This window comes from Lissotriton helveticus, chromosome 9, assembly GCF_964261635.1.
Source record: "Lissotriton helveticus chromosome 9, aLisHel1.1, whole genome shotgun sequence".
Lineage (NCBI taxonomy): Eukaryota > Metazoa > Chordata > Amphibia > Caudata > Salamandridae > Lissotriton > Lissotriton helveticus.
In genome coordinates, this window is record NC_136070.1 from 1,048,469,227 (window position 1) to 1,048,487,052 (window position 17,826).

Sequence of the window (17,826 nt, forward strand, 5' to 3'; positions counted from 1 at the left end):
GCAGGCACAGTCTCCCGGTCTGCCTGGGAGCACAAAGTCATTGCGCTCAGGCCAATCCTGATGCTGCTTGCCTGCAGCATCATGATTGGCTGCAGTGCAGTGTGGGAGCCTGTCCCAGAAGCAGGAAGAGTGCGATGGAGCAGACGGCAGAGGCAGCGGGGATCAGGTAAGTTTATTTATTTTATTTTGTCTCCACCCTCCAGCTCCAGACAAGTTAGGATCTCAATATAGGATGAAAAGTCCTTCAAAAGAGTTTATTTGACACTCACGATGCAACTTTAAAATGCATTATTAAGGGTGACTAGAAGACAGCTTGCAGTTTCATCGACTGACATCTACCACAGAAAGTAGGTACATGAGAGTAGGCTCTACGAGAGGCTCCAAGATTGTCCTTTAGATACTCAAGCAGTTAGGATTTTTCAAATATATTTAAAGTGCCAAGTGATCGAACTGTATCTGAAATAACAAACAAACCCCATCAGAAATAAAAATCATATTTATCTATTGATCTGTTATTCATTTATGTGTTTGCTTTTTAGTTTTTATGGGCTAAAACTATGAAATGTAATCACACCAAATACAAGACATATGAATACATATCTGCTGATCGGTTGCATGAAGAACTAGTGACCACAAAATAATAGTGATAAAATATCAACAACCCTAATATTGGGCCCGATTCACAGAACTAACTTAAGACAAAATCTTAACTTTACTACTACTAAACTGAGAAAAATCCTAATTTTAAGACTTTTGGTATTCACAGAAGGCATTTAGGAGTCCTAAAGTTAGGAGTCCTAACTTTACTACTACTAAATTGAGAAAAATCTGAATTTTAAGACTTTCGGTATTCACAGAAGGCATTTAGGAGTCCTAAAGTTAGGAGTCCTAACTTTACTACTATTAAATTGAGAAAAATCCTAATTTTAAGACTTACGGTATTCACAGAATGCATTTAGGAGTCCTAAAGTTAGGAGTCCTAACTTCTGTGAATACCGAAATGAGTAAGTGTCTTCTGTGAATAACAAAATGAGTAAGTGCCTTCTGTGAATACGAAAATGGTAGTAAGTTTAGGATTTTGTCTTAAGTTAGTTCTGTGAATCGGGCTCTTCGACTTAACATAGAAATAATATAAAGTACAAGAATATTGACTACAAAATATTGTGGACCAAAGGTCAACAGTCAACATTGCCTTGAAAAGTATATGTTTTTAGGTATAGTTATCATTCTCATAATTTAAAAAAGTTACATCATTTGTTTTAAAAAATACATTACATGTACGAATTTAAAACAATTTTATTAACTCTAACTTTATTTCTCAAAACATATGTGTAACTTTAAAAAAAAATCACCAAATATAAAATCTAATAATAACTCCTTAATAAAATAGAATTATCATAAAAATATAATGTATAAATTAAAGACATATTATACATTTCTATTACATAACTGACCACATATAAATGTTTAGTGATCTTAAAACATTTTAAACTTAAAATATATTTATTAAACCATTTAAAATATAATTAATAGATCTGCAACTGAAACAATTTTTTTCAAAATACTTATCACATAGGAAATATTAAAAATTAAAAAATGATTCAAAAATTAAAAAAAATTCAAATGTATATATTTTCTAATGGTGAACTGTTAAAAATCCAGAATGATCTAAACAACTAGCAACTAAACTCAGTTATGAAGACCGCCATATTTTGTGTTTACTGTGGCACCTGTGGTGTGGCTGCAGAGACCTGTCAGCGGTGGTGATTACTTTTCCATTTGTATTGATGCCTGTTTGAGCCTTTCAACTGCATATGTGTCAAATGCACACATATGCATGAAACATGTAAAAAAAATACCACCTACCCATTTTCGGAGTCTGGCACATAAGTGTGCAGTTCAGGCAATGGGTGTATGGTACAAAAAGGACTCACCTGTACATCTCTACAAACAGGGTTGTAATCCTCGGGGTGAAGATGCTGCTGTGAAGGGGGACCTGGAAAAGGGATCCAGGTCGAACTCTGATAAAAAGAACAGGAAAGGAGTGAGTACGCATCTCAAATCTTTCGTTTCTGCTGATTTGAAGCTGCCGGTCTCACAGCCATGGCCAGCTTGTGGAAAAGCCAACTCGTTATTCGGATGGCAATGAAATTCCTCTATATCAGTCTATGGCAGCTGCTTTTCCCCAACCACAACCCTGGTGGTCTGGGGTGTGCTGGCAATGTCTAGGGTTCAGCCGCGATCTTTGCTCTAGCAATCCGCACATCCCGTAATACAGTGATCAGACTGCTGAGCTCGCAGCGTTTTGACCACAACAGTGGGTACGGCAGATCACAGACCACCAAACGTATAATAAGGCCCTAAACTAAATATACAATATTTATATATGTGTATATATATATATATATATATATATATATATATATATATATATATATATATATATGCGCAGGCACCTCCTTCATTATAGGGATTACTGTCCAAACGCCTCCCCAATGTGCTCCATTAGCCTGTCCGAGGCGGCGGTCTTTCCCTCCACCCTCCGCGTCCGACCACTGGTATCTGAATCCGGCTGTGGGACCGTTTCTCTGGATGTCGTGCGCGGTCTTCCCGACACCCTAATGAGGCCCATAGAGAGGAACTCTTCCTCCTATTTGACAATAATATTAATGAGAAACTAATCCTAATATTCTGCACTGCAAATAACTTACGAAAACTATCCGAATGCCAAACATGGATGATGGGCAGCACATTTAAAATGTGTCTCAAATCATTCCATCAATTATACAGCATACATGGTGAATTTCAGAACACCAATATCCCTTTTATCTAAGCTTTACTTCCTAATAAACAAGCCAATACCTACATAGAACTGCTAACCCATATAAATCAACAAACAAACAACTACTACCCCCAAAAAATAATCATTGACTTGGAACAAGCTATGATTCCTTTTATCCTAGAAGTATACCCTCACACGGCCACAAACAAGTGTTATTACCACTTAAACCAAAGTATATGATGTCACCTATCAAACTCTCCACTAACTGTGTAATGCGCAACCAACAGCCAATTTGCCTAGAAGGTTAAAAAAATTATCGCACTAGCCGTCGTTCCTGTCACAGAAGCAACCAAATCAAGACAAACATACTCCCCTAATGGACCACTATGAGTACACAGGGGTTGGCAGACTGCATAGGTGAGGACACAGACGCCAACCAGATTCAAGATATCATGGTGGAATGTCTATGACAGCATCTTGGCACAAGAAGCCAAAACAAACAATGCAGTGGAAGGATGACATAATCCCTTACAATACACACTGGGCAGAACTCGATCTACACTATATAAATCAGTAGAAGCACCACAAAGAGACCAAAACTACGAAGAACTAAGAACAGAACAAACTGTTTCCAAAATTGGTCCTAAAATGATTAAGCAAACAAAAAAAATTATGAGATGCTACAAAGCACAGTCATTTCTTTTTATGAATAACAAAGGACAAGACTCCTTAGAAGTAATAGCCAAAGCTATCCTGTAAAACACATATAAAATACCATAAACCTCAGATACCACAATATAATACACCACAAAAACGTAATTTCTTCCCTCTTTTTGTACCTCTGTTGTTTCTTTCTGCACTCCTTTTGTTTCTTTTTGCACCTCTCTTGCTTCTTACTATACCCCTCTTGCCTCTTTCTCCACCCATCCTCCTCCTTTCTGCATCTCTGTAGCTTCTTTCTACACTTCGATTGCTTCTTTCTGCCCCCTGTCCCTTCTTTCTGCCACCTGTGTGCCTCTTTCTGCACTCCTCTTGACTCTTTCTGCTCCCCTATTATCTCTTTAAGCACCTTGATTGCTTCTTTCTACACCTCTGTTGCTTCTTTCTACCATTCTCTTCCTTCTTTCTGCACCCCTGCCCCTTTCTGCACTTCTCTTGCATCTTTATACACCTCTGTTGCTTCTTTCTGCACTTCTCTTCCTTCTTTCTGCGCCCATTCCCGCCTTATTCTGTACCTCTCTTGTCTCTATGTGCACCTCTCCTACTTCTTTCTGCATCCCTCTTGTCTCTTTTTGCATCTCTGTTGGTTCATGCTGCACTGCTCTTGCTTCTTTATGTACGTCACTTGCCTCTTTCTGCACTTCTCTTGCTTCTTTCTACACCTATGTTGCTTCTTTCAGCAATTTTCCTGCCTCTTTCGGCATCTTCTCTGGCTTGTTTCTGTACCTCTCTTGCCTCTTTCTGTACCCCTCTTGCCTCTTTCTACACCTCTTGCCTCTTTTTGCACCCCTGTTTCCTATTTCTGCACTTATCTTGCTTGTTTCTGCACCCTTCGATCCTCTTTCAGCACCTCTGTTGCCTCTTTCTGCACTTCTCTTCCTTCTTTCTTCACCCCTCTTGCCTCTTTCTGTACCTCTCTTGCCTCTTTGTGCACCCCTCCTACGTCTTTTTGCACCCCTCTTGCCTCGTTTTGCACCACTGTTAGGTCTTTCTGCACTGCTCTTGCTTCTTTCTGCACCTCTGTTGAAAAATGTTGTATCCTTCTTGCCTCATCCTGTACCCCTCTTCCCTATTTCTCCACCTCTCTTTGCTTCTTTCTGCACTTCTCTTGCTTCTTTCCGCACTGCTCTTGCTTCTTTCTGCACCCTTCGAACCTCTTTCAGCACCTCTGTTGCCTCTTTTTGCACTTCTCTTCCTTCTTTCTTCACCCCTCTTGCCTCTTTCTGTACCTCTCTTGCCTCTTTGTGCACCCCTCCTACGTCTTTTTGCACCCCTCTTGCCTCGTTTTGCACCTCTGTTAGTTCTCTCTGCACTGCTGTTGCTTTTTTTCTGCACCTCTGTTGAAAAATGTTGTATCCTTCTTGCCTCTTCCTGTACCCCTCTTCCCTATTTCTCCACCTCTCTTGCTTCTTTCTGCACTTCTCTTGCTTCTTTCTGCACTGCTCTTGCTTCTTTCTGTACCTCTCTTGCAAATTTCTATATCCCTCTTATCTTTTTCTGTACCCCTGTTCCTTCTTTCTGCACCTTTTCTGCCTGTTTCTACAACTCTCTTGCCTCATTTGGCACCTCTGTTGCTTCTTTCTGCACTTCTCTTGCCTCTTGATGCACCTCTGACTTATAGGTAGTATTAATCCCCCTGCCCTATTATGCATTAGGGCTTACAGGGTGGTCATGCCAATCACAAGGGTACCCCAACCCATAGTGTTCAGCAGTGCATGTAGGTCTTTTCACTGTATTCTAAGTGTCCTTCAGCATAGCACTGGCTCCAGGCCTAGCTTGTCAGTCAGTTACCACCAGTACCAGTCAGCAAAAAGTTGGGGGCACAAGATAAATTTGCAACAAGGCCTCTTTCTGCACGTCTGTTGGTCCTCTCTGGATATCTCTTGCTTCTGACTGCACCTTTCTTCCTCTTTCTGGAATTCTGTTGTCTCTTTCTGCATTTCTCTTGCTTCTTTCTGTGCCTTTCTTCCTCTTTATCCACATAGTTAGAAATTAGTATTTAAAAAACCTTAGAAATTCACTGAAAAAAACATAGGTTTCAGGAACATTATAGTTAGATATTAGCTTTTAAAAAACCTTTCAAATTCACTGGAAAAAAATAGGTTTTAGGGACGTTATTGTTAGAAATTAGCATTTAAAAACCCTTCGAAATTCACTGGAAAAAACACAGGTTTCAGGGACGTTATAGTTAGTTGGACGTTTCACTCATACAAAACTAGAGAAATTCAGCTGTTATAGGTAGCTGAGCTAACTATAGCTCATGCCCCTGCAATGCACTGCTAATGACGTCACAAATTGCATCTTTCATGACATAGTCAGTGAAATCACTGATGACATCTCAAATAACATCACTGATGACATCATCCACATGATAATCTGATGCACCTCCTCACACCCTAATATATCCTTCGATACACCCACTCTAAAATACAGACTACCATGTTTTTAAACCATAGACACACCAGTACCAGTTACTACATACCCACTAACTGATTCCTTATTATTTATGTATTATTTATTATTATAATACACACACATCCATTCATTCACCCATACAGTCACTCATGCATGCAGTCACTCATCAATACAGGACTATCATATGCACCCATACCCCTATACAGACACTCACACACCACCACTCATCCACAGTTACTCACACGCCTAGTCAGTCATGCAAATAATCAGTCACACTCCCATTTACTCATCTATACAGTAATACACACACCACCTCAATTATTCATACTTACACTATTATACAATCACTGATACAAGCACACACTCATCCATACAGCCACTCTCACAATCACTCACTCTCACATATAGTCATTTACATACTCCGATAATAACATATACTAACTTTCACATTTGTAGTTACTCACACATATACCACTGAGACATCCATTCACTCACCAACACACCCATACACGTACTCACCCACCCATACAGCCCTTCACAGATACACTCTTGAACCCATATACCCAGTGACTCACCCACTCACACATCTATGCCTAGAGTTACACCCCCACCCATCCACTCAGATACTCAGGCACCCATACAGATACTCAGACAACCAAGCAATAACCCATATAGACACTCATGTAGCTACTCACCAACCCATGAGCCGCTTACACACCAACTGACAGACTGATACACACATTCACACAGTTTAGTCATTAACCCATGCGTTCAGTAAGACATGTTTAATCACTCATTTATACAGTTAGTCACACACCTACTAAATCATCCATCCAAACATTTATACACCAACTCATTCTTCAATACAACTTGGCATATATATATATTGTCATGTGATCAAGGCTCGTTGTGGGCTGAAACGTGTTGTGGCGAGACTTGCACCATGAAAATAAATGACTGAAAACAGCACATTTTGGTGGTCCGTTCCGTTTTGTTCCGAGTGGAGGAGTAGCGGAATCCATATATATATATATATACAAAACATATTTAAACTTTACAGAAACACACAGTCACAGGAGGATGGCATCAGTGATGTCATGTGAGATGTTATCAGTGATGTCACTGACCATGTCATGAATGATGTACTATGTGATATCATCAGCAGTGCATTGCGGGTGCATGTGTTATAGTTAGCTCAGCTAACTATAACGGCACAATTTCTCTGGTTTTGTACGAGTTAAATGTCCAACAAACTAGAAAATCCCTCAAACCTGTGTTTTTTCACTGAATATATATATATGTCTCTACCATATTGCCACTCTGCTACCGAACATCTTTCATGAGCGGGTGCCTCCGCAGTGACGGTTACAAAAACAGGGTATAACCCAAATAGGCCACTGGGACCGCATAATATTGAGCATGATTTTGAAGTCCAATTAATTTAATGCTAAATGTTGTTTAATTGTGTGTGTTCTTAGAAGTTATTCTACTGGGACCACTTTTTCTCTGCTGTACCGTCCGCAGTGACAGTGGCAGTCACAATATAACATATTAACCAAAGTCCCCTCCATGGACGAAGTGCGGCAAGTACGGCCGCTGCAGAAGCAGATCACTTGGTGGCTACTCCAACACGCGCACACAAAGGAGAAGGCGCCGGTACAGGAGCCTGCACCGGAGTCAAGTCACTATCGGAGAAGAAGAAGGGAGGAGTAACGGCAAGACTGACCGGCCCGATAGTAGTGAGGCAAAGGCAGCAAGGTGGCAGGGGCGTCAGCGTCAGAGACCAGAGGGACGAAGATTATAAAGGAGGTATTGGACACACAGGTATGCAGAAGGGCCTCTAAGTCTAATTTGCTAAGTGAGCCTGCACCCCCACTAAAAAGAGGGGGGGTGGAGTTGAAGTAAGACTGAGTGATGAGGAGACAAGGGCTCACCTCATTGACGCCAATACCATTGAAAATAGCACCAGTGAGAGAGTGGACAATGCTGACAAATCTGTCAATACTGCTACTGAAACACCACCTCAGATAATATCGCAAGTAGAGGCAGAGACAGCGGAGGAAGGCTTAGGTGGGGGAAAAAAAACCAAGAAGTACTCTGAGAAGGAGCTGGATTTTTTTTCTGTCTCGGATGGGGGAGAGTGGTCAGATAAAGTTACAGACAGCAGCAATCCAGTCGCAAGTGACAGTGATTTAAAACTAGAGCTCTCAGAGGGGGAAAGCTCAGGACCATCCAGAGGAGAAGGAAAACACGGGAGAAGGAGCTCATATGGGACTACACCCCCTCTGTCCGTCCTACAGGCACCCCAGTAAATGCAGAAATGGGAGAGAAGGGAGGCGAGACTACTACGCCAACATTAGAGACTAACATGCAGGCGATATCCGCTCACCACGAGGAGATCCGACAGGATGGACGCAAGGCTCAGGCGGCAATGAGGAAACTACAGGGAGTGGTGCGAAAGCTGTCCAAAACATGTAGTACATTCGAGGAGCGGATGACGGATCTGGAATCATAGATTTGTACCACTGAGACAGATCTGGCAAGTACCCAGGAAATGGCTAAATCACAGGAGGCACAGATAACAGATATCCAATGGAAACTGGAAGAACATGAGAACCGCCAACGGCGGAACAATTTACGCGTCCTGGGTGTTCCTGAGGGGGTTGAGGGGGAGAATGCCCGCAGATATGTCATTAATTTATTTAGAGAGTTGCTCCCTGAACTCACGGACTGGAACTAGAGGTTCAGCGGTCGCATGAGGGACCCTTTGTGCAAAAGCACCCAGTAAGAGCAGGGTCATTGCCACGAGCTATACTGGTTTACTTTGGCAGCTTCCTGCTACGAAAAGCAGTGTCTGAAAAGGCAAGACCTCAGGCAAAACGCTCTAGGGATGGGGTCTCATATTTTGTTCTCCCTGACTTCTGCCACACCACCATCGAAAGACGGTGGAGGTTGAGGCAGATGATTAAACTATTCCAAGATGAAAGGGCTCAGGCCTTTTTGAACAACCCTGCCAAGCTAAAGGTTATTTGGAATGGGAAAACACGTTTTTTTTTGTCCGAGATAAAAGCCAAAGAATACCTGGACAGCGTAATAGCATGAGAAGGGTTGGAAAAGATTTAAAATTGAAAATGGATGCATTCTTTAGCCCTTTTTTCGTGGGGGTTTTCTTTCTGCCTCCTCTTCCTTTGTTCTGTCTTTCTTTTCTTCTGATGGCAGCAAGGTATTGAAGGGAGGCTGGTTACTGTAGTTGCACTACATATATTAAATAAAATGATGGTTTGTTCACAGGCACTTGGGTAGGTGCAATGCATTCATCACACACTGACATATGTCTGAGTGTCTCTCGGAGGGGTTGGGGGTGGGAGGGCGGAGAGGTTGGGAGCTGGGGGGGTGGAGGGGGAATGGGGGTAAAATGTGGAAAAAACACACTCAGAGAAGTTGAAAAATGTAGACAATTAAAAACATATATATAACTCGGAAGATCAGCTGTTTAAGTGGGAAAATGTTGCAGAAAATGATTGAAAAAAGAGGATTATTACAAGTGCTAGGAGCTGTCCGAACTGTCAGAATTAAATTAAGATGGGTAGAATAAATATTTGCTCAATAAACGTGGTAGGACTTAATGATGTAACTACAAGGAGAAAATTGGGGGAGCTGGTAAAATTAAATTCATTTGACATCAGCTGTTTTCAAGAAACCCATATCTCTTGGGATAAAAGACATCTGATGACGATTCAGGGTTATAACTTATTGGTAGCCACATCTCAAACATCGAATATTTGAGGGGTAGCCATTCTGGCCAAACATTTATTGGGTCCAGTCAGGCGTAAAGCAGCAGACAAGCTTGGGAGGTGGGCTATAGTTGAGCTGGGGCTGGGTTTCACTATATGCTCAATATATGGCTGAAATTATGACGATCCCCAAATCTTCGAGGATCTCGAGGTAGAATTGGCAACGTGGCCTACACCCCTTATCCTATGTGGGGATTTGAACGTTGCCCTAGATCCACAACCTGGCGCTAATAGTCAAGGGAATTATCAAGGGCGGAAACCAGGGGTATATAGGGCACTTACATCCCTCATGTGGCAGGCCAAAAATGCACTTCAGAATCCGGGTAGCACCTATTATTCATTCCCACATAGGAAATATGTTAGGATTGATTATTATTTTTTGCACAATAGATCTCCTCAATAAAGCTAATATAGCAATCTTACCTAAGGTCATATCGGATCACAATCCGTTAGTTCTGGGGATGGAAGCTTCAGGCTGTATTAAAAAAAGGGGAAAATGGACCTTCGATAAGAAGCTATTAGTCAACAGGGAATATATTGAGTATATTAAAAAATGGGTAATCAATTATTTTGATATTAACAGGTATAGCACTTCTAGAATAGTAGTTAGGGACGCGTTTAAGGCAGGTGTGATGGGAGAAACTATTAGTTATGTGACCAAAACATGAGCCATACGCAGGGAGAAAAATCAGGTGCTGATGCGGAGACTGAAAGTAGCAGAGGACGAGCACTCACTTTTAATTAAGCAGGGAAAAGAGACAACGCAGAGCCAGGTGCAGATTCAGACCCTTAAGGCAAAGATTAATGGGTGGCTTGCACAAAAGTCAGCAGAGGAGTTTCAGTCCCGGTTTAACAACTTATATGAAAGTGGAGAGTCAGTCGGGAATAGACTAGCTCTTCCCACTAGGCAAAAGTCAGTGCAGAATCAAATCTCAGCTATAAATGGGGGGAGTAGAATATACTGACCCGGATGACATAGTTAAAACTTTCCAAGACTACTATCAAGTGCTTTACTCTGAAGAAGGCGATAGGGAGGAAAGTATCACATTAAATGATTTTAGACAGATGGTGACAATAGAGGAGCTGAGAGATGCCCTAAATGAAGATTTAAAAGAAGAATTGGAATTAGAGATCTCGCAAGAGGAGACCCAAATAGCAGTGCAGTGCCTGGCTTCAAGAAAGGCCACAGGCCCTGATCAAATACCCCTTGAGCTATACAAAGTACTGGGCATGGCAATAATACCTCTCTTGTTAGATCTGTTTAAAGGGATTCAATATAATGGGAACACTCCGGAGTCATGGAAAGAAACCAGTATTGTCATCTTTCCAAAAAAGGGGAAACCTCCAGACAACCCAGGGTCATACAGAACAATTTCTCTAATTATTACGAATATTAAAATATGCTCTAAGATCTTGGCTACTCGGTTAGGAAAGGTCATTGGTCGCCTGGTCTCCCCATGGCAACATGGTTTTATACCAGGGAGACAAACAACTGACCATATCCGAAGAGAAATTTCATTGTTCGATATTGTGTCTGAGACGGGGGGCCAGACGGCCATGATCCTTCTGGATGCCGAGAAGGCGTTTGATCGCGTAACATGGGAATTTCTGTGGGGGATCCTGGAGCTGAAGGGGTTTGGCCAGGGATTTATAAGAGTGATTAGAGCAATGTATTGCGCCCCAAAAGCTTGGATACAAGTAATGGGCAGAGAGTCAGGGGATGTCTTAATATCCAGGGGGACCCGGCAGGGTTGCCCATGCTCACCCATTTTATTCGCTCTATATATTAACCCACTCCTGGAGAAGCTGTTGCAGTCAGTAAAATTAAACCTATATGCACGAGGGGGTATCAGACTAAAATACTGGCCTTTGCCGACGACGTGGCAATTGTGACATCACATCCCAAGTAGGCCCTAGATGAGATTACTTTCATAACTGGGAGGTTCGGCATGCTATCAGGATATAGCCTGAATCAGGAGAAAACTATTGTTGTTTGCACACAAAACGTGGATTTCGAAGACACAAGGCGAGCAGAGTCAGCAGTCTATCTAGGGGTGCGTGTCACAGCAAAAGTGGACAATATAATTAAAGCAAACTTTGACCCACTAATTAAAACCTTAGCTATAGAATTAAAGGGCTTCATTTGTCAATCATAGGGAGGGGAATTTTTCTGAAAATGAGTATCCTGCTGACATTTATATACCTGTTCAGGTCAATCCCAATTGCTTTGGATGATCTCATACTTAAAAACATTAATTCTATGTTTTCTAATTTTGTGTGGCAGTATGGGAATGTAAGGGCTGGACTGTTCCCATGAGGCACAGGGTCAGACTGATTTGCATATGGCCATGTCTGAACTGGGGTGGCAGAGTGGGCTAAAGAACGGTGATGGATTAATCCCAGATCTGTTGACTGGGTGTGAGTGTTTGATTGGTTCAGATGCTCCGTCCATCACCACCCCCTTTTGTACCACTGGGAATGTAAGGAGGTCTATGAAATTGCTGACACTGACACAAGATCGAGGGGGGTTGGCAATTCCAAACATTACATTATATTACTGAGCCGCTCTGTTACATCAAATATCTTTCTTACTGAAGATAGATAGAAGTGATTGAATGCGTTTGAGTGAGAAAATTCTAAAATATTTGAATTAGCAGTAGGAAAAGAAGCCTCGGGGCTTCTGTTTACACAATTGGAGCACAGCTATTATAATAAAGTCCGGTTCAAAATCATAAAGAGTACATGGCGCATTTGGAAACAGATATCAAAATTCATGGAAATTCCTAGAATCACACAATATACCCCCCTATGGCATGGGTCGCTCTTTCCGAAGGATGCCTACGATAATATGGGACAGGAGTGGGAGAATAAGGGTATAACCGCCATTGGAGAGTTTTATGGTGGAAAACAGCGGCCGCAATTCTTGGAATTACAACAGGAGTTTGGGATACTCCCTAATCAGTTTTTCAAATTTGCACAGGTTAAGAGTATCCTCATGGCACATAGACCCAGGGTGAAAATTGAGCCGATTCCCCTGATGGATCTAATTAGAATTAAGTCTTGTAGAAATGGGGGCTTATACAATCTCCTATTGGCAGCAATGCCGGATGATCTAGAAAAGAACGAGTCATCGTGGGCAGTGAAACTAAATAATCCGGATGTAGACATTTACAGGAGCCTGGAGTTATCTGCGGAAATTTTCTTAGCTTCCAATCTAAAAGCACAACTATACAAGACCATATTTAATTTGTATTTTACAATGGCGAAGCTTTTCACATGGGGGAAAAGAGAGGATGACAGGTGTCCTAGGTGTGGGGTGGGCCGGCCACACTGATACATATGTTTTTCGATTGTGACAAATTGACCGTCTTAAAATCTGGGATCCTGGGCTTTTGGAAATCCTTATTCGGTAGCAATTTCGAGCTAACTGCTACACTGGCAGTCTTGGGGTATGACAGCTCTGTGAGATGCAATAAGGAAAAAGAATACTGCCTGTTTTTAGGCACAGCAATTTATTGAATAATGCTAGCGGCACGATGGAAGGACAGGGAACCACCCACTTTTCGGGTGTGGTTAGCCAGACTTCTGGGAGTCTGGAAACAGGAGGCAGCCCTCTACGCGTGTAGAGGTAGGAAAGCTACAAGACGGGGGATAAAAATATGGGCTTGCATTACAAAGTGGAGTGGGGAGGTTGAGGGGCTTAATAATGACAAAGGGCCTGATGCAAGTGGCTCATTACCGGTTGGTAAACCCGAAATTCGGTAAATTTCAGGCTTACCGACCGGTATTGAGCCATTTCCAATGTAGGTGATGATTCGGTAAATACAGAATCGGTATTTACCGATTCTTTATTTACCGAATCATTATTTACCGAATCGGGTCTGTAGCAAGCACATTTAAGAGTGCTTATGTGCTTTAAGGATTTGTTATTTAACACCAACTACAAGTTGGTGGTAAATATCGAAAACCTTTGTAAAAGCAATTTTGTGCTTTTTCAACAGTGCCATGTGGCAGACAGTATGTGTACCACATGTGCACACATGCACGATTCAGGGGTGCAACAGGGTGTCAATGTGACACCCTGCCACACTTGAATGTGATCCCCCTATTACCGATTCGGTATTTACCGAATCGGTAATAGTGAATGGCTTCCCATTCATTCCTATGGGCCTCCGGGCCCATAGGAATAAATGGGAATTGCTGAATCGGTAAATACCGATTCGGTAATACCGAATTGGTAATATTCACAGAATTTTTTGCTACATACCATTTAGCGATTCTGAAATACTGAATTGGTAAAATTCGGTATTTTAGAATCGTTAAATAGTATTTACCTACATATGGCCCAAAATGTATAATAAGTAGCAAAATGGGTACTCTACATGAATTTTGTATTTAGCTGTCTGCTTCTATGCTATACACCCATAAGAATTGTTGAAATGGTAATTTTCTGTATTTTGATATAAGTAATATAAGTGATGTTTATCTTTCCGGGTCCTTTGAAACATCATGTATCAAATGTATTAGATTATATATATACCTTTTTTTCCTGTTAATTCTCATACTGTGAAATTGTGTATTATATTTGTACTTTTAATTCTTATACTATGAAATAATGTATTATATTTGGTACTTTTTAAAAAAATATCTACTCTGAGTGTGAATAAAAAAAAATGATCTGATATGCTCACTGGCCTAGCATATACAAAGATAGCATTCTATTATGGAACAATATGCATATTTTAACATTTATCTTAGTGCATGGACATCATAGGCTAATTAGGCCAGTGTTGTAATCTGATTAATAGTGAACACGGTTTTACTATTTTTATTTATTAAGGAGGCCTTATAGCCTGCTGCCAAGGGCTATACGGGTTGGTAAAAGGCCCTGAAACTGAGTTATAACCCCAAGCCCCAGGTGAGGGCCTATAATGAGGGAGAGAGCCTTTAACAACTGGTATAGCCCGAGGCGAAAGGGCTACAAGGCTGTTAGAGCCTTCCATCCACTGAGGATAGAATGTTCCAAATTAAAATGGGATATACCGAAAGACAAACATTGGAATGTTGGAGCAGAATGTTTATACCAGCCATTTAAGGGCCTGAGCCTCTTCATTGACTTCAATGGAGCTGCTCTCACCATTTCATGGTCTAACATTCTTTATCACTCAACAAATAATATAAGTTAACAATATGACAGCAGTGTTTGATGCCGGAGTTGTCTAGCAAATATATTTCTCCTTTGGTGTGAGATACTGTTTGAAAAGGATGTATTGTACAGAGACTGATCTTCAAGTTCTATTTGGTTTTGGATTATATTTCCTTACAATCAGTGGCGCAGCAAGGCTGGAAAGTGCTCTAATGCAAGCAAGTGAAATGCCACTCTTCTTCTGTTAAGTAGCACAGTTCAGATATAATTAGGGTACAATGGACACCTTAGACTTTTGGGCCTCAGAGGCCACTGTGTCTGCTGCACAATTTAAAGCTATTCCCCTGCTTGAGTTGGGATTCAAAACTATGATGCTGAAGTACTTCCTGGATGTGATGAATATTCCAACTTCCTACAAGAATGTGCATACACAGCTCACTTGAAGCTCCCTTTATACCTTGCCCTGTTGCTTAATCTTGAACAAGCCCTAAACATTTGACCATGAACGAATCTCAAAGTCCTTTTTAAAGTAATTTTTGTGGCTTGTATTTTTAGCTGAATGAGTAGATAAATCTATTGTTTTTATTATTATTTGTTATTTAGACAGCTCATATATATCGTGCTTAGGATTTCCAGGTAGAAACAATATTCTCCATAAATGTTGAATTAACACTTCATCTAGTTCACAGTAAAGTTATGGTTCAGAGAATTCTAAATAAAACTGTTTATAAACCGAATTTACACACGCATTGCATCATGGGCTTCGGTATACCGCACTGAAGCAATAGGATTTTTTTTTACCTACATGTTATGTTTGCCTTCAATGTGTTTTAATGTATTTAGAACGTTGCCTCTAATATTCAAGGATCTATTGCCCGCAACAGAGGCACAACTTTCGTTACACGTTTAATATGAGTCAGAAATAGTTTGGAAATTTGCAGCCAGCACACATGTCAAAGACGTTTCCTGTTTTCCCGACTTTGACACTTTGGAAAAGATGACTGTTGTTAGGGCCAAGCCCTTATTTTTTGTAATTATCATTCCACATGGTTTAAAATAATAACTTAAGATGTTACAAAGTAATACAATTGATGAGGAGGACTGTGAGCAGGTGAGTGTAGCTAGTGTTCAGATGATGTAAATAAATAGTTTTCACAGAGATGAGTCAGATATTAGAGAAATCCCCATATAATGCGTTATAAATGGTTTAAGTTATATACAAATGTGGCACAGGAGAACAGGTACTGTGTCATGGTCAAATTCAAATTCCAAGTGATGCCAAATAACATGCATACGGGCAGCCACCCATTTCAAAATGACATTGTAGCCAACTTGTTTCTTTAGAGGTCCGTTATATTTCCGTATTCTAGCAACTACATTCTGTTGAAACTGCACCTTGTACTGTAATTTACATTTATAAATCTAGCTGTCACACTGTGGTTTACATTCAAATATGATTTTTTTATTTATCTGGCTGTACGCTTAGTTAATACGTTTGACTTTGTTTGATCAATGCTTTGATGTCGAACCATGGCTAATTTGAACATTAGTGGGCTTAATATTTGTAATTTAGATTTTGTTGTTTGCAGTCTCTCCTTTTAGGATCTATAGAATTATCTGTAAAATGTAATGCAATTAGAACTATACTTTAAATATTTTAGCACACCTTTTTCAATCACCCTTCTTGACGTTGTATCACAAAACTGTTGATTTTGCAATGCTTTTCTCTAGATTGAGCAAGAACGAATTGACAAAATCTGGCCAAAGCTTCGAGTGCTCGCTCGCTCTTCTCCCACTGATAAACACACATTAGTAAAAGGTACATGAATTTTCTTGGCACTTTTTTTAAATTTTGATTTGTACAGTTCATTGCATAAACATATTTTACATTTCTCATTTTCACTCTGTGATGTGTTTTTATAAATTGCTGTATTTCACTCGATAATATATATGTATTAATTAAACCTAACCCAGATAGGGAATTTCATTTTTTTTAAGCTCTATTTTCTTTTCAAGCATGCTGATAAAAGAAGCAGACGACTATAGGGTGGTATTTTGAATGACAAAGAAATAATGTGATTTGTGAAAAACAGATTTCAGTTAACAGGTAACATGGAGAAGGGAGTCCAAAAGCCCAATTAGATAGGGGAACACAATGATCTTGTAACAAGGTAAAAAAAAAAAAACTTTCTGAAATTGATTCATTTTAATGAGATTTAAAAAAAAAACAAAGAGGAAGGGCATGAGAGATGGAATATTGTGCGGAACGAAGGGATGCATAGACAGCCATCTTTAAAAAAACAAATCACCTGTGAAGGTGGTCCCATTTTTCACCCCATCTTTATTCGACTAAGCACCGGCACAAATTAAGCACTATGATCAAGGCAGTTTTTGCCGAAAGGCGTCGCAGCAAGATTATGAAATAAATAACTTTATTGCCAAAATCCCCCCCATGTCGGTGTCCGGTTTCGAGCCTGAAGGAGTTGGATGTGCTGTATAGTTTGGACCATGTTTCCATAGGAAAATAATTTTTTGACTTGCCTTTACCTTTGGCACTGTTTAACAAATCTTGACGAAATTGCCAACAAATGTGCCAAGTTGGGTCTTGTTGTGCATGGGAAATTTCAGGGTGATCCATAAGCAGGGGTGAGAAAAAGTGGGGATGAAAATAGTGTGTTTCCCATGTTAATTCCCATGGAGACTTTAGACACACAGGACCCAAATCACAAAAGTAATCTGAGACAAAATCCTAACTTTACGACTTTCGGTATTCACACAAGGCACTTAGGAGTACTAAAGTTAGGATTTTGTGTCAGTTAATCTTAAATTATGGCCTTAAGTTAAACTTAAAACAAACTTAAGTTTACGTGATACAACATCCTAACTTTAGGACTTTTGGTATTCACAGAAGGCATTTAGGAGTACTAAAGTTAGGATTTTGTCTTGGTTAATCTTAAATTTTGGTTTTA

The 17,826-nt window shown here is 40.4% G+C and overlaps 1 protein-coding gene across 5 annotated transcripts in view; it reads left to right on the forward strand.

Moving 5' to 3' along the window:
• Nucleotides 1-17,826, forward strand: part of ATP2B2 (ATPase plasma membrane Ca2+ transporting 2) — a 1,528,737-nt gene that overhangs the window by 1,290,788 nt on the left and 220,123 nt on the right. For all 5 annotated transcript variants that reach the window (XM_078661398.1, XM_078661399.1, XM_078661400.1 and 2 more), the window contains one exon: nt 16,589-16,676. In XM_078661398.1, coding sequence (XP_078517524.1) covers nt 16,589-16,676 — 88 coding nt within the window. The remainder of the gene's footprint in view (nt 1-16,588; nt 16,677-17,826) is intronic.